The sequence below is a fragment of the Panulirus ornatus genome, chromosome 17 (assembly GCF_036320965.1).
Source record: "Panulirus ornatus isolate Po-2019 chromosome 17, ASM3632096v1, whole genome shotgun sequence".
NCBI classification, from domain to species: Eukaryota; Metazoa; Arthropoda; class Malacostraca; order Decapoda; family Palinuridae; genus Panulirus; species Panulirus ornatus.
The window spans coordinates 35,500,260-35,526,647 of record NC_092240.1 but is presented as its reverse complement, the minus strand read 5'-3'; the positions used below and the strand labels follow the sequence as shown (position 1 = coordinate 35,526,647).

Sequence of the window (26,388 nt, the reverse complement as noted above, 5' to 3'; positions counted from 1 at the left end):
TTTTTTCACCTCTTGCACCTTTCTCTTGACCTCCTGTCTCTTTCTTTTATACTTCTCCCACTCAATTGCATTTTTTCCCTGCAAAAATCGTCCAAATGCCTCTCTCTTCTCTTTCACTAATACTCTTACTTCTTCATCCCACCACTCACTACCCTTTCTAAACAGCCCACCTCCCACTCTTCTCATGCCACAAGCATCTTTTGCGCAATCCATCACTGATTCCCTAAATACATCCCATTCCTCCCCCACTCCCCTTACTTCCATTGTTCTCACCTTTTTCCATTCTGTACACAGTCTCTCCTGGTACTTCCCCACACAGGTCTCCTTCCCAAGCTCACTTACTCTCACCACCTTCTTCACCCCAACATTCACTCCTCTTTTCTGAAAACCCATACTAATCTTCACCTTAGCCTCCACAAGATAATGATCAGACATCCCTCCAGTTGCACCTCTCAGCACATTAACATCCAAAAGTCTCTCTTTCGCACGCCTGTCAATTAACACGTAATCCAATAACGCTCTCTGGCCATCTCTCCTACTTACATAAGTATACTTATGTATATCTCGCTTTTTAAACCAGGTATTCCCAATCATCAGTCCTTTTTCAGCACATAAATCTACAAGCTCTTCACCATTTCCATTTACAACACTGAACACCCCATGCATACCAATTATTCCCTCAACTGCCACATTACTCACCTTTGCATTCAAATCACCCATCACTATAACCCGGTCTCGTGCATCAAAACCGCTAACACACTCATTTAGCTGCTCCCAAAACACTTGCCTCTCATGATCTTTCTTCTCATGCCCAGGTGCATATGCACCAATAATCACCCACCTCTCTCCATCAACTTTCAATTTTACCCATATTAATCGAGAATTTACTTTCTTACATTCTATCACATACTCCCACAACTCCTGTTTCAGGAGTATTGCTACTCCTTCCCTTGCTCTTGTCCTCTCACTAACCCCTGACTTCACTCCCCAGACATTTCCAAACCACTCTTCCCCTTTACCCTTGAGCTTCGTTTCACTCAGAGCCAAAACATCCAGGTTCCTTTCCTCAAACATACTACCTATCTCTCCTTTTTTCACATCTTGGTTACATCCACACACATTTAGGCACCCCACTCTGAGCCTTCGAGTGATATTTCATTTATTTATTATACTTTGTCACTGTCTCCAGCATTAGTGAGGTTGCAAAAGGAAACAGACGAAAGAATGGACCAACCCACCACATACACATGTATGTACATAGACATTCACACACACACATATACATACCTATACATTTCAGCTTATACATATATATATAGATACACAGACTTATACATATATACACATGTATATAATTCACACTTGCTGCCTTTATTCATTCCCGTCGCCACCCTGCCACACATGAAATGACAACCCCCTCCCCCCACACGAGGACGAGGTAACACTAGGAAAAGACAACAAATGCCACATTCGTTTACACTCAGTCTATAGCTATCATGTATATAATGCACCGAAACCACATCTTCCTTTCCACATCCAGGCCCCACAAAACTTTCCATGGTTTACCCCAGACGCTTCACATGCCCTGGTTCAGTCCATTGACAGCACGTCGACCCTGGTATACCACATCGTTCCAATTCACTCTATTCCTTGCACGCCTTTCACCCTCCTGCATGTTCAGGCCCCAGTTGCTCAAAATCTTTTTCAGTCCATCCTTCCACCTCCAGTTTGGTCTTCCACTTCTCCTTGTTCCCTCCACCTATGACACATATATCCTGTTTGTCAATCTTTCCTCACTCATTCTCTCCATGTGACCAAACCATTTCAAAACACCCTCTTCTGCTCTCTCAACCACACTCTTTTTATTACCACTCATCTCTCTTACCGTATTATTACTTACTCGATCAAACCACCTCACACCACATATTGTCCTCAAACATCTCATTTCCAGCACATCCACCCTCCTCCACACAACTCTGTCTATAGCCCACACCTCGCAACCATAAAACATTGTTGGAACCACTATTCCTTCAAACATACCCATTTTTTCTTTCCAAGATAACATTCTCGACTTCCACACATTTTTCAACGCACCCAGAACTTTCGCCCCCTCCCACACCATATGATTCACTTCCACTTCCATGGTTCCATCCGCTGCCAAATCCACACCCAGATATCTAAAACGCTTCACTTCCTCCAGTTTTTCTCCATTCAAACTTACCTCCCAATTGACTTGCCCCTCAACCCTACTGTACCCAATAACCTTGCTCTTATTCACATTTACTCTCAGCTTTCTTCTTTCACACACTTTACCAAACTCAGTCACCAGCTTCTGCAGTTTCTCACCTGAATCAGCTACCAGCGCTGTATCATCAGTGAACAACAGCTTACTCACTTCCCAAACCTTCTCATCCACAACAGACTGCATACTTGCCCCTCTCGCCAAAACTCTTGCATTCACTTCCCTAACAACCCCATCCATAAACAAATTAAACAACCATGGAAACATCACGCACCCCTGCTACAAGCCAACATTCACTGAGAACCAGTCACTTTCCTCTCTTTCTACTCGTACACATGCCTTACATCCTCGATAAAAACTTTTCACTGCTTCTACCAACTTGTCTCCCACACCATATACTCTTAATACCTTCCACAGAACATCTCTATCAACTCTATCACATGCGTTCTCCAGATCCATAGATACCACATACAAATCTATTTGTTTTTCTAGATATTTCTCACATACATTCTTCAAAGCAAACACCTGATCCACACATCCTCTACCACTACTGAAACCACACTGCTCTTCCTTCGTATGATGCTTTGTACATGCTTTCACCATCTCAATCAATACACTCCCATATAATTTCCCTGGAATACTCAACAGACTTATACCTCTGTAATTTAAGCACTCACCTTTATCCCCTTTGCCTTTGTACAATGGCACTATGCATGCATTCCGCCAATCCTTAGGCACTTCACCATGAGCCATACATACATTAGATATCCTTACCAACCAGTCAACAACACAGTCACCCCCTTTTTTAATAAATTCCACTGCAGTACCATCCATACCTGCTGCCTTACCGGCTTTCATCTTTCGCAAAGCTTTTACTACCTCTTCTCTGTTTACCAAATCATTCTCCCTAACCCTCTCACTATGCACACCACCTCGACACACTACCCTATATCTGCCACACTATCATTTAACACATTCACCAACCTTCAAAATACTCACTCACTCCATCTCCTTCTTAAATCACCAGTACTTGTTATTACCTCCCCATTATCCCCCTTCACCAATGTTCCCATTTGTTCTCATCTTACGATCTTTATTTACCTCCTTCCAAAACATCTTTTTATTCTCCCTAAATTTTAATGATACTCTTATGCCAACTCTCATTTGCCCTCTTTTTCACCTCTTGCACCTTTCTCTTGACCTCCTGCTTCTTTCTTTTATACATCTCCCAGTCATTTGCACTATTTCCCTGCAAAACTCGTCCAAATGCCTCTCTTCTCTTTCACTAATAATCTTACTTTTTCATCCCACCACTCACTACCCTTTCTAATCTGCCCACCTCCCACTCTTCTCATGCCACAAGCATCTTGATATATATTTATATTTATTATACTTTGTCGCTGTCTCCTGCGTTATTGAGGTAGCACAAGGAAACAGATGAAAGAATGGGCCAGCCCACGAACATGCACGTGTATATACATAAACGCCCACACATGCACATATACATACCTATACATTTCAACATATACATACATATACATACACAGACATATACATATATGCACATGTACATATTCATACAGGCTGCCTTAATCCATTCCTGCCCCCACATATGAAAATGGTCCCCCCCTGTGAGCGTGTGAGTTAGTGCTAGGAAAAGAGAACAAAAGCCTCATTTGTTTGCACTCAGTCTCTAGCTGTCATGGGTAATGCACCAAAACCACAGCTTCTTTTCCACATCCAGGCCCCACAGAACTTTCCTTACTTTACCCCAGATGCTTCACATGCCCTGGTTCAATCCATTGACATCACGTCGACCCCGGTATACCTCATCGTTCCAATTCACTCTATTCCTTGCACGCCTTTCACCCTCCCGTATGTTCAGGCCCCAATTGCTCGAAATCTTTTTCACTCCATCTTTCCACTTCCAGTTTGGTCTCCCACTTCTCCTCGTTCCCCCAACCTCTGACACATATATCCTCTTTGTCAATCTTTCCTCACTCATTCTCTTCATGTGACCAATACACTTTCAATACAATTTCAATACACCCTCTTCTGCTCTCTCAACCACACTCTTTTTATTACCACACATCTCTCTTATCCTTTCATTACTTACTTGATCAAACCACCTCACACCACATATTGTCCTCAGACACCTCATTTCCAACACATCCACCCTCCTCTGCCAAACCCTATCTGTAGCCCATGCCTCACAACCATATTACATTGTTGGAACCACTATTCCTTCAAACATACCCATTTTTGCTTCAAGATACCGTTTGCGCCTTCCACACATTCTTCAATGCTCCCAGAACCTTCGAGCCTCCCTCACCCTGTGACTCACTTCTGCTTCCATGATTTGATCCACTGCTAAATCCACTCCCAGATATCTAAAACACATCACTTTCTCCAGTATTCCTCCATTCAAACTTACCTCCCAATTTAATTGTCCCTTAACCCTACCGAACCTAATAAACTTTCTCTTATTCACATATACTCACAGCTTTCGTCTTTCACACACTTTACCAAACTCAATCACCCGAATCAGCCACCAGCTCTGTATCATCAGCGAATAACAAGTGACTCACTTCCCATGCCCTCTCATCCACAACAGACTCCATACTTGCCCCTCTCTCCAAAAGTCTTGCATTCACTTCCCTAACAACCCCATCCATAAACAAATTAAACAACCATGGAGACATCACGCACCCCTGCCGCAAACCAACATTCACTGAGAACCAGTCACTTTCCCCTCTTTCTACTCGTACCCATGCCTTACATCCTCGATAAAAACTTTTCACTGCTTCTACCAACTTGCCTCCCACACCATATACTCTTAATACCTTCCACAGAACATCTCTATCAACTCTATCACATGCCTTCTCCAGATCCATAAATACCACATACAAATCCATTTGTTTTTCTAAGTATTTCTCACATACATTCTTCAAAGCAAACACCTGATCCACACATCCTCTACCACTTCTGAAACCACACTGCTCTTCCCCAATCTGATGCTTTGTCCATGCCTTCACCCTCTCAATCAGTACCCTTCCATATAATTTCCCAGGAATACTAAACAAGCTTATACCTCTGTAATTGGAACACTCACCTTTATCCCCTTTGCCTTTGTACAATGGCACTATGCATGCATTCCGCCAATCCTTAGGCACTTCACCATGAGCCATACATACATTAGATATCCTTACCAACCAGTCAACAACACAGTCACCCCCTTTTTTAATAAATTCCACTGCAATACCATCCACACCCACCGCCTTGCCAGCATTCATCTTCTGCAAAGCTTTTGCTACCTCTTCTCTGTTTACCAAATCGTTTTCCCTAACCCTCTCATTTCGCACACCACCTCGACCAAGACACCCTATATCTGCCACTCTATCATCAAACACAAACCTTCAAAATACTCACTCCATCTCCCTCTCACTTCACCACTACTTGTTATTACCTCCCCATTTGCCCCCTTCACCGATGTTCCCATTTGTTTTCTTATATATATGTATATGTGTATTTATTTTTTTTATTAGACTTTGTTGCTGTCTCCTGCGTTAGCGAGATAGCGCAAGGAAACAGACGAAAGAATGGCCCAACCTACCCACATACACATGTATATACATACACGCCCACACCCGCACATATACATACAGTTTGCATCAGGGGTGAGTGATTTCTCCATGGTTGTTTAATTTGTTTATGGATGGGGTTGTTAGGGAGGTGAATGCAAGAGTTTTTGAGAGAGTGGCAAGTATGCAGTCTGTTGTGAATGAAAGGGCTTAGGAGTGTCAGTTGTTGTTCGCTGATGATATATTGCTGGTGGCTGGTTCGGGTGAGAAACTGCAGAAGCTGGTGACTGAGTTTGGTAAAGTGTGTAAAAGAAGAAAGCTGAGAGTAAGTATGAATAAGAGCAAGGTTATTAGGTACAGTAGGGTTAAGGGACAATTAAATTGGGAGGTAAGTTTGAATGGAGATAAACTGGAGGAAGTGAAGTGTTTTAGATATCTGGGAGTGGATTTGGCAGTGGATGGAACCATGGAAGTGGAGGTGAATCACAGGGTGGGGGAGTGGCCAAAGGTTCAGGGAGCGTTGAAGAATTTGTGGAAGGTGAGAACATTATCTTGGAAAGCAAAAATGGGTATGTTTGAAGGAATAGTGGTTCTAACAATGTTATATGGTTGGAAGGCATGGGCTGTGGATAGGGTTGTGTGGAGAAGGGTGGATATGTTAGAAATGAGATGTTTGAGGACAATATGTGCTGTGAGGTGGTTTGATCGAGTAAGTGATGAAAGGGTAAGAGAGATGTGTAGTAATAAAAGAGTGTGGTTGAGATAGTAGAAGAGGGTGTATTGAAATGGTTTGGTCACATGGAGAGAATGAGTGAGGAAAGATTTACAAAGAGGATATGCATGTCAGAGGCAGAGGTGGAGGGATGAATGAGAAGTGGGAGACTAAATTGGAGGTGGAAGGATGGAGTATAAAAGATTTTAATCGATCGGGGCCTAAACATACAGGAGGGTGAAAGGTGTGCAAGGAACAAAGAGTAAATTGGAACGATGTGGTATACCGGGGTCAATGTGCTGTCAGTGAATTGAACCAGGGCATGTGAAGCATCTGGGGTAAAACATAGAAAGGTCTGTGGGGCCTGGATTTGAAAAGGGAGCTGTGATTTCAGTTCATTACACGTGAGAGCTAGAGACTGAATGGCCTTTTTTTTTTTTTTTTGTCTTTTCCTGGCACTACCTTGATGTGGCGGTGGTGGTGGTGCTGGTGTGAGTGGGTGTGTGTGCTTGTGTGGGTGGGGAGGGATGCTATTTCATGTGTGGCCAGGTGGCAACAGGAATGGATGAAGGCAACAAGTATGAATATGTACATGTGTGTGTCTGTGTATGTATATGTATGTATATGTTGAAATATATATGTATGTATATGTGCGTGTGTGGGCGTTTATATATATACATGTGTATGTGGGTGGGTTGGGCTGTTTCATTTATTTATTTATTTTTATTTAATATATGTGCTGCCAGGGCATGTGAAACGTGGGTTACACCATGCAAAGGTCTGTGGGGCCTGGATAAAGATAGGGAGCTGTGGTTTCAGTGCTTGACATATTACAGCTAGAGACTGAGTAAGAATGAATATGGCCTTTTTTTTTGTTTGTTTTCCAGGTGCTACTTCGCTGAAACGGGTGTAGGAATTTTGTGTCCTGTGGGGTGGGGTATTGCCGGGAATGGATTGAAGGCAAGCATGTATGAATTTGTACACGTGTACATATAAGTATATGTCTGTGTATATGTATGTATATGTGTATATGTTGATATATGAATTTACATTTATTTTATTGTACATAATCGCTGTTTCCCACGTCAGCGAGTTAGCACCAGGAAACAGACAAAGAATGATCCATGCACTCACATACACATATATAACATAAACACCCACATATGCACATATACATACACATATGCAGACATTACATACATACACATGTATGTACTCTTACTTGCTTTCCTTCATCCATTCCTGTCACTTCCCCACCCCACAGGAAAACAGCATCGCTATCCCCTGCTTCAGCGAGGTAGCATCAAGAATACAGACAAAAAGGCAACATTCGTTCACACTCAGTCTCTAGCTGTCATGTGTAATGCACCAAAACTACAGCTCCCTATCCACATCCAGGTGCCACAGACCTTTCCATGGTTTACCCCAGATGCTTCATATGCCCTGGTTCAGTCCATTGACAGCACGTCGACCCTGGTATACCACTTTGTTCCAAAACTATTTTTTGCATGCCTCTTACCCTCCTGTATGTTCAGGCCCCGGTCGCTCAAAATCTTTTTCACTCCATCCTTCGACCTCCAGTTTGGTCTCCTGCTTCTCATTCTTCCCTCCACCTCTGACAAATATACCTTCTTTGTCAATCTTTCCTTACTCATTCTCTCCATATGTCCAAACCATTTCAAAACACCCTCTTCTGCTCTCTCAACCATACTCTTTTTATTACCACACATCTCTCTTACCCTTACATTACTTACTCAATCAAACCACCTTACACCACATATTGTCCTCAAACGTTTCATTTCCAACACATCCACCCTCCTCCATACAACCCTATCTATAGCCCATGCCTTGTAACCATATAACATTGTTGGAACTGCTACTCCTTCAAACATACCCATTTTTGCACTCCAAGATAAAGTTCTCTCCTTCCACACTTTCTTTGTTGTCCCCCCCCCCCTCTCTCTCTCTCTCTCTCTCTCTTTCTCTCTCTCTCTCCCCCTCCCTCTCCCTCCCTCTCCCACCCTCCCTCCCTCTCTCTCTCTCTCTCTCTCTCTCTCTCTCTCTCTCTCTCTCTCTCTCTCTCTCTCTCTCTCTCTCTCTCTCCTCTCCCTCCCTCCCTCCCTCCCTCCTCCCTCCCTCCCTCCCTCCCATGGTTCCATCTGCTGCTAAGTCGACTCTCAAATATGTAAAACACTTCACTTCCTCTAATTTTTCTCCATCCATATTTACTTCCCCATTAACTTGACCCTCAACCCTTCTGAACCTGATAACCTTGCTGTTATTCACATTTACTCTCTACTTTCTCCTTTCACACACTTTTCCAAACTCAGTCACCAACCTCTGCAGTTTCTCACTCAAATCAGCCACTAGAGCTGTATCATTGGTGAACATCAACTGACTCACTTCCCGGGCCTTCTCATCGACAACAGACTGCATACTTGCCCCTCTCTCCAAAACTCTTGCATTTACGTCCCTAACCACCCCATCAATAAGCAGATTTAACAACCATGGGGACATCACACACCCCTTCTGCAGACCAACTTTCACTGGGAACCAATCACTCCTCTCTTCCTACTCATACACATGCCTTACATCCTTGGTAAAAACTTTTCAATGCTTCTAGCATCTCTCCTCCCACACCATATACTCTTAAAACCTTCCACAAAGCATATCTATTAACACTGTCATATGCTATCTCCAGATCCATAAATGCTACATACAAATCCATCTGTTTTTCTAAGTATTTCTCACATATATTCTTCAAAGCAAACACCTGATCCACACATCCTCTACCACTGATGAAACCACACTACTCTTCCCCAGTCTGATGCTCTGTACATGCCTTCATCCTCTCAATCAGTACTCTCCCATATAATTTCCCAGGAATGCTCAGCAACCTTATGCTTCTGTAGTTTGAACACTCACCTTTATCCCTTTTGCCTTTGTATGATGGCACTATGCATACATTCTGCCAATCCTCAGGCCCCTCACCATTGTCTATACATACATTGAATATCCTTACCAACCAATCAACAACACAATCACCCCTTTTTTTTTAACAAATTCCACTGTAATACCATCCAGAGCCGCCGCCTTGCTGGATTTGATCTTCCGCAAAGCTTTCACTATCTCTTTTCTCTTGACCAAACTATAACTTGTAAACTCTAATGCAGGATTTTAGCCTTTATTGGCTCACCCTTAGCAGGCCACTGGTAGAGGGCAACTTTAGTGCAGTGTTTCTATAGGCTCCTACCTAATGTTTCTACTGACTACTTCCTCATGGTCCTGCCTAATGTTCCTGCCTACTACTTCTAACTATTAATGTTTTTACTGACTACTTCCTCAGGAAAATGTAGAATTACAAAGAATGAGCTGTGTGAGTCAGATGTTGTCATGTTTTAAAAATGACGAGGAGGGAATGTATGTTTATGGACAGAATGCCAGTAGTTCATTTGTGGGTGAGCCGTGAGCAGAAAAAGACAGCTACCTCAGTCAGAGGAAAGCGACATGACATCGACTAAAGTGCTGGCTCTCTACATAGCTGTCACTAACCCTCCTGATACACAAGTATGTAGTACTGGTAATGTGCCTCCCCTTTCGATAAACCTCTCTACATTTCAATCATGGACTCACCTTGATGTAGATTTTTGTCCATGACTGGAACCTACATTGTATAAAAATAAAGTTTGAATGAAAAAAGGTGAAAAAAAATAAAAAATGATATGTACATCAGAAGTGAAGGGAACAAGGAAAATGGGGAAGTGACATTGGAGATGGAAGGATGAAGTGAAAAAGATTTGGAGTGATTGGGGCTTGAACATAAAGGAGGGTGAAGGGCATGCTCTTGATATAGTGAATTTGGACGTTGTGGTACACGGGTTGACGTGCTGTCAGTGGACTGAACCAAGGCATGTGAATTGTCCAGGGTAAACCATGTTGTGTGTGGCCTGGTTGTGGATAGGGGGCTATGGTTTTTGTTGCATTACACTTCACAGCAAGAGAATGGATGTAAGCTGTTGTAGGCTTATTTCATCCCTTCTTGGCTCCAACTCTTTAACATGGGAGATGGTGATCACTTGTTTGAAAAAAAATAGTTGAGTGATGATACAGTGATTGATATCTTCTGTTTTCCTTTTACTTCACTAGCACATGAAATGGGACTGGTTGCTTTTCCACCACAGCTCAAGCAGAAACTTTCAAAAGTTTCTGACCTATAACAATCTAATAGTGTATCTGGTGGTTTATTTCCTCATTGTCTCATAAGAAGCCTTTTTCATGATGAGTATTGTAATTTCCTTTTATGAGAGTGCCCTTCAAGAATCTCAGTGTCAGGGTTTTGGTATTAAACCTGATGGGCCCTATTTGGAGTAAACTTTCTTTGGCTTTCTTCAGGAGGAGAGTGGTTTTTTCCACCATAGCTGAAGCAAGAGAGTTATTGAATTATACTATGTCCAAACACAAGAATCTTTTCTTTGATAACAATATTTTATTGGCTGAAATAAAATTTATTATAAAATAGCCCTGTTAACCTTTCTTGAAAGATTTCGTTAGGAGAATATCATGCCTTATACCAAGTTAAATATTTTGGAACCTTTTGACCTTCATCAAAGATTATTTAGGGGACCATTTATTTGTGCACCCTGGATCTTTGAAACCCCTTTCAGAAAAGAATATCTCAACATGGATTAAGAAAAGTATTTTATTGGCTCATCTTAGGAAAGCTAGAGCACACGATGCAGGGAAGGTTACCTCTGCCTGACTTCCTTTGAAACCCTTTTTTAGAGGTGATCATAGAAAGGGGTCTTTGTTACTCATCTACCATCTTCTTTGGAGATTTCTCCTTTAGAGAAACAAGATTCTTCATTGCCTCCAAAATCACCATTGAAGGTATTTGTTTTTGTTGGAGATTAGTCTTCTTATCTAAGGTTTATCTGTAAACCCACCTTCTCCTCCTCCTTCATGTGGATATGCTCTCAAGCTCTTGGGGCAGACTGCAGAGGAGAGAAATGAAGGTTTTGAACTCTCAAAAAGCTCTTCTCTGTAAGGCAATTTCCTCTGAATGTTTTTTCTTGGTTTCCTTACCCTGCCCAGTCTCTCTCTCTCTCTCTCTCTCTCTCTCTCTCTCTCTCTCTCTCTCTCTCTCTCTCTCTCTCTCTCTCCTCTCTCTCTCTCTCTCTCTCTCTCTCTCTCTCTCTCTCTCTCTCTCTCTCTCTCTCTCTCTCTTTGTCACTGCTCTTAGTTTTTACTTTGATGCCCATAAACTGTATTATGAGTGTCTGAACAGCCAGGAGGGAGAGGGTACATGATGTCACATCTGTGGCTGTCTCTGATTGGTAAAGGGTGGACCTGAAATTAGTGAGATGCTGCTATCATAGTTGAGTGGTTGTTAAAGGATAGGAAAGGCTAGCACTTTCTCACCAGAAATACTGAAGTTTGGGATGCTGTAACCTTGATATTCCTAGATATCTTAAAGAATCACTTATGCTTTCAGGACACAGCTTTAGAGAGAAAAGTTTTTTTGATTTTCAGAACCTGTCTTTTTCACATTTTATTCATCTTTTTGTGTGAAAATTATGGTGAGAATTCTTCCATGGTAACATATCCCTTTTAATCTCATTTATTGTATTGTAAATTGCATTCAATCTACAGTTTTTTGCTTTTGTTACATTTTCCAAGATCACATCTCCAAAATGCAGGGTAGTTTTGCATGGAAAAGTAATGATAATGAAAAAGAGGGCAAATGAGAGTTGGGGTGAGAGGGTATCATTAGATTTTAGGGAGAATAAAAAGATTTTTGGAAAGAGGCTAATAAAGTGCGTAAGACAAGAGAACAAATGGGAACATCTGTAAAGGGGGCTAATGGGGGGGTAATAACAAGTAGTGGTGATGTGAGAAGGAGATGGAGTGAGTATTTTGAAGGTTTGTTGAATGTGTTAGATGATAGAGTGGCAGATATAGGGTGTTTTGGTCGAGGTAGTGTGCAAAGTGTGAGGGTCAGGGAGAATGGTTTCATAAACAGAGAATAGGTAGTGAAAGCTTTGCGTAAGATGAAAGCTGTCAAGGTGGCGGGTTTGGATGGTATTGCAGTGGAATTTATTAAAAAAGAGGGTGACTGTGTTGTTGGCTGGTTGGTAAGGATATTTAGTGTATGTATGGCTCATGGTGAAGTGCCTGAGGATTGGCAGAATGCATGCATAGTGTCATTGTACAAAGCAAAGGGGATAAAGGTGAGTGCTCAAATTACAGAGGTACAAGTTTGTTGAGTATTCCTGGGAAATTGTATGGGAGGTTATTGACTGAGAGGATCAAGACATGTACAGAGCATCAGATTGGGGAAGAGCAGTGTGGTTTCATCAGTGGTAGAGGATGTGTGGATCAGGTGTTTGCTTTGAAGAATGTATGTGAGAAATGCTTAGAACAACAAATGGATTTGTATGTAGTATGGAAGGTATTAAGAGTATATGGTGTGGGAGGCAAGTTGGTAGAAGCAGTGAAAAGTTTTTATCGAGGATGTAAGGCATGTGTACGAGTAGGAAGAGAGGAAAGTGATTGGTTCCCTGTGAATGTCGGTTTGTGGCAGGCGTGCATGATGTCTCCATGGTTTTTAATTTGTTTATGGATGGGGTTGTTAGGGAGGTGAATGCAAGAGTTTTGGAGAGAGGGGCAAGTATGCAGTCTGTTGTGGATGAGAAGGCTTGGGAAGTGAGTCAGTTGTTTGTTGATGATACAGCTGTTGTGGCTGATTTGGGTGAGAAACTGCAGAAGCTGGTGACTGAGTTTGGTAAAGTGTGTGAAAGAAGAAAGCTGAGAGTAAATGTGAATAAGAGCAACCTTATTAGGTACAGTAGGGTTAAGGGACAAGTCAATTGGGAAGTAAGTTTGAATGGAGGTGGAAAGATGGAGTGAAAAAGATTTTGTGTGATCGGGGCCTGAACATGCAGGAGGGTGAAAGGAGGGCAAGGAATAGAGTGAATTGGAGCGATGTGGTATACCGGGGTTGACGTGCTGTCAGTGGATTGAATCAAGGCATGTGAAGCGTCTGGGGAAACCATGGAAAGCTGTGTAGGTATGTATATTTGCGTGTGTGGACGTATGTATATACATGTGTATGGGGGGGGCCATTTCTTTTGTCTGTTTCCTTGCGCTACCTCGCAAACGCGGGAGACAGCGACAAAGTATAATAAAAAAAAAAAAAATTGAATGGAGAAAAACTGGAGGAAGTGAGGTGTTTTAGATATATGGGAGTGGATTTGGAAGCGGATGGAACCATAGAAGCTGAAGTTAGTCAGGTTGGGGGAGGGGGTGAAGGTTCTTGGAGCATTAAAGAATGTGTGGAATGCGAGAACATTATCTCTATATATATATGTAACTTATCCCTAGGGATAGGGGAGAAAGAATACTTCCCACGTATTCCCTGCGTGTCGTAGAAGGCGACTAAAAGGGGAGGGAGCAGGGGGCTGGAAATCCTCCCTTCTCATTATTTTTTTTAATTTTCCAAAAGAAGGAACAGAGAAGGGGGCCAGGTAAGGATATTACCTCAAAGGCCCAGTCCTCTGTTCTTAACGCTACCTCACTAACGCGGGAAATAGCGAATAGTTTAAAAAAAAAAAAAAAAAAGTGTATTTTTTTTTTTTTTTTTTTTTCTCCCACGTTTGCGAGGTAGCGCAAGGAAACAGACGAAAGAAATGGCCCAACCCACCCCCATACACATGTATATACATACGTCCACACACGCAAATATACATACCTACACAGCTTTCCATGGTTTACCCCAGACGCTTCACATGCCTTGATTCAATCCATATATATATATATATATATATATATATATATATATATTTTTTTTTTTTTTATACTTTGTCGCTGTCTCCCGCGTTTGCGAGGTAGCGCAAGGAAACAGACGAAAGAAATGGCCCAACCCCCCCCCATACACATGTATATACATACGTCCACACACACAAATATACATACCTACACAGCTTTCCATGGTTTACCCAGACGCTTCACATGCCTTGATTCAATCCACTGACAGCACATCAACCCCGGTATACCACATCGCTCCAATTCACTCTATTCCTTGCCCTCCTTTCACCCTCCTGCATGTTCAGGCCCCGATCACACAAAATCTTTTTCACTCCATCTTTCCACCTCCAATTTGGTCTCCCTCTTCTCCTTGCTCCCTCCACCTCCGACACATATATCCTCTTGGTCAATCTTTCCTCACTCATCCTCTCCATGTGCCCAAACCACTTCAAAACACCCTCTTCTGCTCTCTCAACCACGCTCTTTTTATTTCCACACATCTCTCTTACCCTTACGTTACTCACTCGATCAAACCACCTCACACCACACATTGTCCTCAAACATCTCATTTCCAGCACATCCATCCTCCTGCGCACAACTCTATCCATAGCCCACGCCTCGCAACCATACAACATTGTTGGAACCACTATTCCTTCAAACATACCCATTTTTGCTTTCCGAGATAATGTTCTCGACTTCCACACATTCTTCAAGGCCCCCAGAATTTTCGCCCCCTCCCCCACCCTATGATCCACTTCCGCTGCCAGATCCACTCCCAGATATCTAAAACACTTCACTTCCTCCAGTTTTTCTCCATTCAAACTCACCTCCCAATTGACTTGACCCTCAACCCTACTGTACCTAATAACCTTGCTCTTATTCACATTTACTCTTAACTTTCTTCTTCCACACACTTTACCAAACTCAGTCACCAGCTTCTGCAGTTTCTCACATGAATCAGCCACCAGCGCTGTATCATCAGCGAACAACAACTGACTCACTTCCCAAGCTCTCTCATCCCCAACAGACTTCATACTTGCCCCTCTTTCCAAAACTCTTGCATTTACCTCCCTAACAACCCCATCCATAAACAAATTAAACAACCATGGAGACATCACACACCCCTGCCGCAAACCTACATTCACTGAGAACCAATCACTTTCCTCTCTTCCTACACGTACACATGCCTTACATCCTCGATAAAAACTTTTCACTGCTTCTAACAACTTTCCTCCCACACCATATATTCTTAATACCTTCCACAGAGCATCTCTATCAACTCTATCATATGCCTTCTCCAGATCCATAAATGCTACATACAAATCCATTTGCTTTTCTAAGTATTTCTCACATACATTCTTATTCATTATTATTACATTCATTATCTTGTGGAGGCTAAGGTGAAGATTTGTATGGGTTTTCAGAAAAGAAGAGTGAATGTTGGGGTGAAGAGGGTGGTGAGAGTAAGTGAGCTTGAGAAGGAGACCTGTGTGAGGAAGTACCAGGAGAGACTGAGTACAGAATGGAAAAAGGTGAGAACAATGGAAGCAAGGGGAGTCTGGGAGGAATGGGATGTATTTAGGGAATCAGTGATGGATTGCGCAAAAGATGCTTGTGGCATGAGAAGAGTGGGAGGTGGGTTGATTAGAAAGGGTAGTGAGTGGTGGGATGAAGAAGTAAGAGTATTAGTGAAAGAGAAGAGAGAGGCATTTGGACGATTTTTGCAGGGAAAAAATGCAATTGAGTGGGAGATGTATAAAAGAAAGAGACAGGAGGTCAAGAGAAAGGTGCAAGAGGTGAAAAAAAAGGGCAAATGAGAGTTGGGGTGAGAGAGTATCATTAAATTTTAGGGAGAATAAAAAGATGTTCTGGAAGGAGGTAAATAAAGTGCGTAAGACAAGGGAGCAAATGGGAACTTCAGTGAAGGGCGCAAATGGGGAGGTGATAACAAGTAGTGGTGATGTGAGAAGGAGATGGAGTGAGTATTTTGAAGGTTTGTTGAATGTGTTTGATGATAGAGTGGCAGATATAGGGTGTTTTGGTCGAGGTGGTGTGCAAAGTGAGAGGGTTAGGGAAAATGATTTGGTAAACAGAGAAGAGGTAGTGAAAGCTTTGCGGAAGATGAAAGCCGGCAAGGCAGTAGGTTTGGATGGTATTGCAGTGGAATTTATTAAAAAAGGGGTGACTGTATTGTTGACTGGTTGGTAAGGTTATTTAATGTATGTATGACTCATGGTGAGGTGCCTGAGGATTGGCGGAATGCGTGCATAGTGCCATTGTACAAAGGCAAAGGGGATAAGAGTGAATGCTCAAATTACAGAGGTATAAGTTTGTTGAGTATTCCTGGTAAAATATATGGGAGGGTATTGATTGAGAGGGTGAAGGCATGTACAGAGCATCAGATTGGGGAAGAGCAGTGTGGTTTCAGAAGTGGTAGAGGATGTGTGGATCAGGTGTTTGCTTTGAAGATATTCCCTCAAAGGCCCAGTCCTCTGTTCTTAACGCTACCTCGCTATCGCGGGAAATAGCGAATAGTATGAAAAAAAATATATATATATATATGTTATATATATATATATATATATATATATATATATATATATATATATATATATATATATATATATATATATATCGGGAGCGGGGGGCTGGAAATCCTCCCCTCTCATTTTTTTTTTTTTTTAATTTTCCAAAAGAAGGAACGGAGAAGGGGGCCAGGTGAGGATATTCCCTCAGAGGCCCAGTCCTCTGTTCTTAACGCTACCTCACTATCGCGGGAAATGGTGAAAAGTATGAAAAAAAAAAAAAAAAAAAAATATATATATATATATATATATATATATATATATATATATATATATATATATATATATATATATATATATATATATATAACTACATTTCACTGCATCATAAAGCAGATGATCCTAGGTAATTTAAAGTTTGTACCTAACACTTATTAATCAACAGGATGATGTACAAGGCATCACAAGCCACTCAAGCACAGTGATAGTGGAGCCAGAGCCTCCCCCTGATATAGATCCTCACCCCTCTACCTCTTCTGCACCTGAAATATTGACAAAGACTGCCAGAACTGCTATGCAAGGGAATTCAAGCAGTTCAGGAATTGATTCTATAGCTGCAAAATTGGCCAGCAGAAAGAAACACTCTATTACATCACATGCATCTCATACAGGATCATCAAAATATTTTGAGCGGTAAGAAAACTTCTTTCTCCTCCAAAGAAAAATACCTTTGTTTAGTAACTGAATTTTAAACATTAGTCCATTTAGAATCTTAACATATTCTGTTATGGTTACTACACCTTACATAATCATTTATCATGCATCTCTTTCACTTGCTAACATTCTTATTTTGTTTTTATCTCAGTTAGTTTCTCTTCAAGGTAGGTTTGTCCTGTGAGTTTTAAGAGAATCTCTAAAATCTGTAAGGATAAGAAACCTTTAATCTCCTACACTTGGTGAAATAAATGGCTTTAAGAGAATCTCTAAAATCTGTAAGGATAAGAAACCTTTAATCTCCTACATTTGGTGAAATAATTGGCTCCCTTCCCCTGCTAACCTCTTACAGTAAAACTTCTGTTATATGCAATTTGAGACTGTGAAATGTTCAAACCAGCATATGTTTTTCAGTTTTAGTTATCAACTCTCAAGTATTGTAAAAGGAGATTTACAAAATTAAGAATTGAAAATATTTCAAATCATGTGCAGCACGCCTCAGTGGTTAGTGTACTGAACCCCTTGTGTTTTGAGGTGCTGGTGATTGTTTACCATCTCCCATGTGCTTTCTAGTGTGGTGTTGTGTGCTGGTCTTGGAAATTTTTGTATTTTTTGCTCCCTTAATTACTATTGTACAGTGTGGCCCCTTTCAGGTGCCATTAGCAATTGCTTGATAGATTCTCAAAGCTGTCTGTGTCTTGCATATAGTACAAGAGGAACATTTTTAGCCTTAAAAAAGATGATGACGCGGTAGAGGTTGACTAAGGGCGATTCCAAGGCAGCACTTAATAAGGATTGCACTTTCGGCATGACAACTATTGATGGCATTACAAAGCAGCAGAAGAAGATCCAAGGCATTTACTAGTGCTAATTTGCTTATATAAGTATTTCTTCTGTGTAAAATATATACAAATAAGTAAGATGTTTTAAAATGTGTGTGCAGTAGAAAGTGAACCAAAACTTCTGTGAGTTTTTTGCAGGTGGAATAAGTATGGGTCTTAGGTGGAGCATGGCACTTTCCCTCCTGCAGCTCAGTCTTGCAGTACCACCATTGTGTGTTGCTTTGCTACCTGTGTGATTTGGGTATACCTGTTAATACGGTTTTTCTGCAACCCAATGTGTTTGTGTTTGTGAACATACCATCCAAACATCCAGCAACATCTCTTACCCCAGAACCAACAGTTAGATGGAAGAGAACCTCTCTAGCCTTAGAAACGAAGCTAGAAATCATTTAATGCACTGATGCTTATGAGGGAGCATCAGTGGGGTAGAAAGTGCACCAAAATTTTACTAGGTTTGGCGGGTGGAGTAAGCATGGGTCCTGGGTGGTGCACCATGCTCCTGCCAACTGGTCAGTCTCGCAGTTATCAACATTGTGTGTGGATCATTGCTACTTGTGTGATTTAGTTATTCTGCAAATGTGATTTTCCTGCAAACACTGTATTTGTGTTTCTTGATATGGCATCCAAACTTCCAGCAACATCTTCTGCCCTAGAGTCAGCTCTTAGATGAAAGAGAACCTCTCTGACCTTAGAAATGAAGCTAGAAATCCTATGTTGCAATGATGCTGGTGTGGGAGCATCAGCACTTGAGCATAATTACAACCACGTACCTTGGGTGAATATAGAAGAATGCGGAGAAAATTCAAAGTGCTCTGGTTAACTCTACTCTAGTGTCTGTTTTGGTAACCACAAGGGTTAGAAATCCACTTATGGAGAAAATGTTTTCATTATACTGAGGGTATGAGACAAAGAAAAGCAACACTAAGAACCTTCAGCTCAGGTGTAAAGCTCTGGAGAATTATGAGCTTTTATGTAAAGAGGACAATGTAGCTGAGCCAGAGCCACTTCAAACAAGTAAATTATGACTAGATAAGTTATTCGATGTCAGAAGTTACATAATGTGAAGGTAATGGAAGAATCTGTCAATGCTGACCACAAAGCTGCTGCACACAACCTATTTTTCTCTGTGGTTATTGGTTTGCCATGTGTAATTTCTCTTTATGTGGGGTTTTTGCAGAACATAACCCCTGTATAAAGCAAGGGATGGGCAATTTCTGAATTATTTGATATATATTTAAAGAACTTAGATAGCCTGAATGTTGTTATCCAAAACAGCAGATTCCCCAAACATATCAAATAGCAGTCATGTTATTACATTTAATGGTTTTGGCTTTCAGCTCAATCTAGATCCATCTCTCTGTCAATTATATACCTCCTTTGAGAGTGTTTGTGATATTGAGAGACATGAAAATCATAGATCTGTTTGGTAAGAGTAGAAATACTCACATACTGAAAATAGAATTATAAACATTTCATATAGCTAAAGAAGTGCAATTGATGTCTGTTTTGGATTTGAAGGAAAATATCTATCAAATGTATTCTTAAACATATCAGTTTTCCTTCTTCTGTTTCCCCTTTTAGAAAGTTATAATATAAGGAGGGGAGGGTTTCCAGCCCCCTGCTCCCGTCCCCTTTAGTCGCCTTCTACGACACGTGAGGAATGCATTTGAATGGAGAAAAATTGAAGTTAAGTGTTTTAGATATCTGGGAGTGGATTTGGCAGCGGATGGAACCATGGAAGCGGAAGTGAATCATAGGGTCAGGGGAGGGGGCGAAAGTTTTGGGAGCATTGAAGAATGTGTGGAAGTCGAGAACATTATCTCGGAAAGCAAAAATGGGTATGTTTGAAGGAATAGTGGTTCCAACAATGTTATATGGTTGTGAGACGTGGGCTATAGATAGAGTTGTGCGGAGGAGGGTGGATGTGCTGGAAATGAGATGTTTGAGGACAATATGTGGTGTGAGGTGGTTTGATTAAGTAATGATAGGGTAAGAGAGGTGCACGAGGTGAAAAAAAGGGCAAATGAGAGTTGGGGTGAGAGAGTATCATTAAATTTTAGGGAGAATAAAAAGATGTTCTGGAAGGAGGTAAATAAAGTGCGTAAGACAAGGGAGCAAATGGGAACTTCAGTGAAGGGCGCAAATGGGGAGGTGATAACAAGTAGTGGTGATGTGAGAAGGAGATGGAGTGAGTATTTTGAAGGTTTGTTGAATGTGTTTGATGATAGAGTGGCAGATATAGGGTGTTTTGGTCGAGGTGGTGTGCAAAGTGAGAGGGTTAGGGAAAATGATTTGGTAAACAGAGAAGAGGTAGTGAAAGCTTTGCGGAAGATGAAAGCCGGCAAGGCAGTAGGTTTGGATGGTATTGCAGTGGAATTTATTAAAAAAGGGGGTGACTGTATTGTGGACTGGTTGGTAAGGTTATTTAATGTATGTATGACTCATGGTGAGGTGCCTGAGGATTGGCGGAATGCATGCATAGTGCCATTGTACAAAGGCAAAGGGGATAAGAGTGAGTGCTCAAATTACAGAGGTATAAGTTTGTTGAGTATTCCTGGTAAATTATATGGGAGGGTATTGATTGAGAGGGTGAAGGCATGTACAGAGCATCAGATTGGGGAAGAGCAGTGTGGTTTCAGAAGTGGTAGAGGATGTGTGGATCAGGTGTTTGCTTTGAAGAATGTATGTGAGAAATACTTAGAAAAGCAAATGGATTTGTATGTAGCATTTATGGATCTGGAGAAGGCATATGATAGAGTTGATAGAGATGCTCTGTGGAAGGTATTAAGAATATATGGTGTGGGAGGCAAGTTGTTAGAAGCAGTGAAAAGTTTTTATCGAGGATGTAAGGCATGTGTACGTGTAGGAAGAGAGGAAAGTGATTGGTTCTCAGTGAATGTAGGTTTGCAGCAGGGGTGTGTGATGTCTCCATGGTTGTTTAATTTGTTTATGGATGGGGTTGTTAGGGAGGTAAATGCAAGAGTTTTGGAAAGAGGGGCAAGTATGAAGTCTGTTGGGGATGAGAGAGCTTGGGAAGTGAGTCAGTTGTTGTTCGCTGATGATACAGCGCTGGTGGCTGATTCATGTGAGAAAATGCAGAAGCTGGTGACTGAGTTTGGTAAAGTGTGTGGAAGAAGAAAGTTAAGAGTAAATGTGAATAAGAGCAAGGTTATTAGGTACAGTAGGGTTGAGGGTCAAGTCAATTGGGAGGTGAGTTTGAATGGAGAAAAACTGGAGGAAGTGAAGTGTTTTAGATATCTGGGAGTGGATCTGGCAGCGGATGGAACCATGGAAGCGGAAGTGGATCATAGGGTGGGGGAGGGGGCGAAAATTCTGGGTGCCTTGAAGAATGTGTGGACGTTGAGAACATTATCTCGGAAAGCAAAAATGGGTATGTTTGAAGGAATAGTGGTTCCACCAATGTTGTATGGTTGCGAGGCGTGGGCTATGGATAGAGTTGTGCGCAGGAGGATGGATGTGCTGGAAATGAGATGTTTGAGGACAATGTGTGGTGTGAAGTGGTTTGATCGAGTGAGTAACGTAAGGGTAAGAGAGATGTGTGGAAATAAAAAGAGCGTGGCTGAGAGAGCAGAAGAGGGTGTTTTGAAGTGGTTTGGGCACATGGAGAGAATGAGTGAGGAAAGATTGACCAAGAGGATATATGTGTCGGAGGTGGAGGGAACGAGGAGAAGAGGGAGACCAAATTGGAGGTGGAAAGATGGAGTGAAAAAGATTTTGTGTGATCGGGGCCTGAACATGCAGGAGGGTGAAAGGAGGGCAAGAAATAGAGTGAATTGGAGCGATGTGGTATACCGGGGTTGACATGCTGTCAGTGGATTGAATCAAGACATGTGAAGCGTCTGGGGTAAACCATGGAAAGCTGTGTAGGTATGTGTATTTGCGTGTGTGGACGTATGTATATACATGTGTATGGGGGGGGGTTGGGCCATTTCTTTCGTCTGTTTCCTGGCGCTACCTTGCAAACGCGGGAGACAGCGACAAAGTATAATAAATAAATAAATAATAAAATATAGGGTAAGAGAGATGTGTGGGAATGAAAAGAGTGTGGTTGAGAGAGCAGAATAGGGTGTTTTGAAATGGTTTGGTCACATGAAGAGAATGAGTGAGGAAAGATTGACCAAGAGGATGTATGTGTCAGAGGTGGAGGGAACGAGGAGAAGTGGAAGACCAAATTGGAGGTGGAAAGATGGAGTGAAAAAGATTTTGAGTGATCAGGGCCTGAACATGCAGGAGGGTGAAAGGTGTGCAAGGAATAGAGTGAATTGGAATGATGTGGTATACCAGGGTGTACGTGCTATCAGTGGATTGAACCAGGGCATGTGAAGCGTCTGGGGTAAACCATGGAAAGTTCTGTGGGGCCTGGATGTGGAAAGGGAGCTGTGGTTTCGGTGTATTATTACATGACAGCTAGAGACTGAGTGTGAACGAATGTGGCCTTTGTTGTATTTTCCTTGCGCTACCTCGCGCACTTGAGGGGGGAGGTGGTTGTTATTTCATGTGTGGCGGGGTGGCAATGGGAATGAATAAGGGCAGACAGTATGAATTATGTACAGTTTTATATATGTCTATGTCTGTGTGTATATATTTACATACGTTGAGATGTATAGGTATGTATATTTGCATGTGTGGACGTGTATGTATATACATGTGTATGTGGGTGGGTTGGGCCATTGTTTCGTCTGTTTCCTTGCACTACCTCGCTAACGCGGGAGACAGTGACAAAGCAAATTAAATAATAGATATCTGTTTTCCTGGTGCTACCTTGCTGAAGTTGGGGGTAGCGATGCTGTTCCCTGTGGGGCGGGGTGTCGCCAGGAATGGATGAGGGCAAGCAAGTATGATAATGTACATGTGTATATATGTAAATGTCTGTGTATGTATATGTTGATATGTATATGTATGTAATAGGCGTTTATGTATATATATATATATATATATATATATATATATATATATCCCTGGGGATAGGGGAGAAAGAATACTTCCCACGTATTCCCTGCGTGTCGTAGAAGGCGACTAAAAGGGAAGGGAGCGGGGGGCTGGAAATCCTCCCCTCTCGTTTTTTTTTTTTTTTTTTTTTTTTTTTTTTTTTTTTTTTTTCTCCAAAAGAAGGAACAGAGAAGGGGGCCAGGTGAGGATATTCCCTCAAAGGCCCAGTCCTCTGTTCTTAGCGCTACCTCGCTAATGCGGGAAATGGCGAATAGTATGAAAAAAAAAAAAAATATATATATATATATATATATATATATATATATATATATATATATATATATATATATATATATATATATATATATATTTTTTTTTTTCTGTCTCCTGCGTTTGCGAGGTAGCGCAAGGAAACAGACGAAAGAAATGGCCCAACCCACCCCCATACACATGCCTTGATTCAATCCACTGACAGCACGTCAACCCCGGTATACCACATCGCTCCAATTCACTCTATTCTTTGCCCTCCTTTCACCCTCCTGCATGTTCAGGCCCCGATCACACAAAATCTTTTTCACTCCATCTTTCCACCTCCAATTTGGTCTCCCTCTTCTCCTCGTTCCCTCCACCTCCGACACATATATCCTCTTGGTCAATCTTTCCTCACTCATTCTCTCCATGTGACCAAACCATTTCAAAACACCCTCTTCTACTCTCTCAACCACGCTCTTTTTATTTCCACACATCTCTCTTACCCTTACGTTACTTACTCGATCAAACCACCTCACACCACACATTGTCCTCAAACATCTCATTTCCAGCACATCCATCCTCCTGCGCACAACTCTATCCATAGTCCACGCCTCGCAACCATACAACATTGTTGGAACCACTATTCCTTCAAACATACCCATTTTTGCTTTCCGAGATAATGTTCTCGACTTCCACACATTCTTCAAGGATCCCAGAATTTTCGCCCCCTCCCCCACCCTATGATCCACTTCCGCTTCCATGGTTCCATCCGCTGCCAGATCCACTCCCAGATATCTAAAACACTTCACTTCCTCCAGTTTTTCTCCATTCAAACTCATCTCCCAGTTGAATTGACCATCAACCCTACTGTACCTAATAACCTTGCTCTTATTCACATTTACTCTTAACTTTCCTCTTTCACACACTTTACCAAACTCAGTCACCAGCTTCTGCAGTTTCTCACATGAATCAGCCACCAGCGCTGTATCATCAGCGAACAACAACTGACTCACTTCCCAAGCTCTCTCATCCCCAACAGACTTCATACTTGCCCCTCTTTCCAAAACTCTTGCATTCACCTCCCTAACAACCCCATCCATAAACAAATTAAACAACCATGGAGACATCACACACACCTGCCGCAAACCTACATTCACTGAGAACCAATCACTTTCCTCTCTTCCTACACGTACACATGCCTTACATCCTCGATAAAAACTGTTCACTGCTTCTACCAACTTGCCTCCCACACCATATATTCTTAATACCTTCCACAGAGCATCTCTATCAACTCTATCATATGCCTTCTCCAGATCCATAAATGCTACATACAAATCCATTTGCTTTTCTAAGTATTTCTCACATACATTCTTCAAAGCAAACACCTGATCCACACATCCTCTACCACTTCTGAAACCACACTGCTCTTCCCCAATCTGATGCTCTGTACATGCCTTCACCCTCTCAATCAATACCCTCCCATATAATTTGCCAGGAATACTCAACAAACTTATACCTCTGTAATTTGAGCACTCACTCTTATCCCCTTTGCCTTTGTACAATGGCACTATGCACGCATTCCGCCAATCCTCAGGCACCTCACCATGAGTCATACATACATTAAATAACCTTACCAACCAGTCAACAATACAGTCACCCCCTTTTTTAATAAATTCCACTGCAATACCATCCAAACCTGCTGCCTTGCCGGCTTTCATCTTCCGCAAAGCTTTTACTACCTCTTCTCTGTTTACCAACTCATTTTCCGTAACCCTCGCACTTTGCACACCACCTCGACCAAAACACCCTATATCTGCCACTCTATCATCAAACACATTCAACAAACCTTCAAAATACTCACTCCATCTCCTTCTCACATCACCACTACTTGTTATCACCTCCCCATTTGCGCCCTTCACTGAAGTTCCCATTTGCTCCCTTGTCTTACGCACTTTATTTACCTCCTTCCAGAACATCTTTTTATTCTCCCTAAAATTTAATGATACTCTCTCACCCCAACTCTCATTTGCCCTTTTTTTCACCTCTTGCACCTTTCTCTTGACCTCCTGTCTCTTTCTTTTATACGTCTCCCACTCAATTTCATTTTTTCCCTGCAAAAATCGTCCAAATGCCTCTCTCTTCTCTTTCACTAATACTCTTACTTCTTCATCCCACCACTCACTACCCTTTCTAATCAACCCACCTCCCACTCTTCTCATGCCACAAGCATCTTTTGCGCAATCCATCACTGATTCCCTAAATACATCCCATTCCTCCCCCACTCCCCTTACTTCCATTGTTCTCACCTTTTTCCATTCTGTACTCAGTCTCTCCTGGTACTTCCTGACACAAGTCTCCTTCCCAAGCTCACTTACTTTCACCACCCTCTTCACCCCAACATTCACTCTTCTTTTCTGAAAACCCATACAAATCTTCACCTTAGCCTCCACAAGATAATGATCAGACATCCCTCCAGTTGCACCTCTCAGCACATTAACATCCAAAAGTCTCTCTTTCGCGCGCCTGTCAATTAACACGTAATCCAATAATGCTCTCTGGCCATCTCTCCTACTTACATAAGTATACTTATGTATATCTCGCTTTTTAAACCAGGTATTCCCAATCATCAGTCCTTTTTCAGCACATAAATCTACAAGCTCCTCACCATTTCCATTTACAACACTGAGCACCCCATGTATACCAATTATTCCCTCAACTGCCACATTACTCACCTTTGCATTCAAATCACCCAACACTATGACCCGGT

The 26,388-nt window shown here is 41.8% G+C and overlaps 1 protein-coding gene across 2 annotated transcripts in view; it reads left to right on the top strand.

The window, feature by feature from the left end:
• The window catches only part of LOC139754679 (uncharacterized), a 327,464-nt gene that overhangs the window by 92,982 nt on the left and 208,094 nt on the right, over positions 1–26,388 (top strand). For both annotated transcript variants that reach the window (XM_071672228.1, XM_071672229.1), the window contains one exon: positions 17,309–17,556. In XM_071672228.1, coding sequence (XP_071528329.1) covers positions 17,309–17,556 — 248 coding nt within the window. The remainder of the gene's footprint in view (positions 1–17,308; positions 17,557–26,388) is intronic.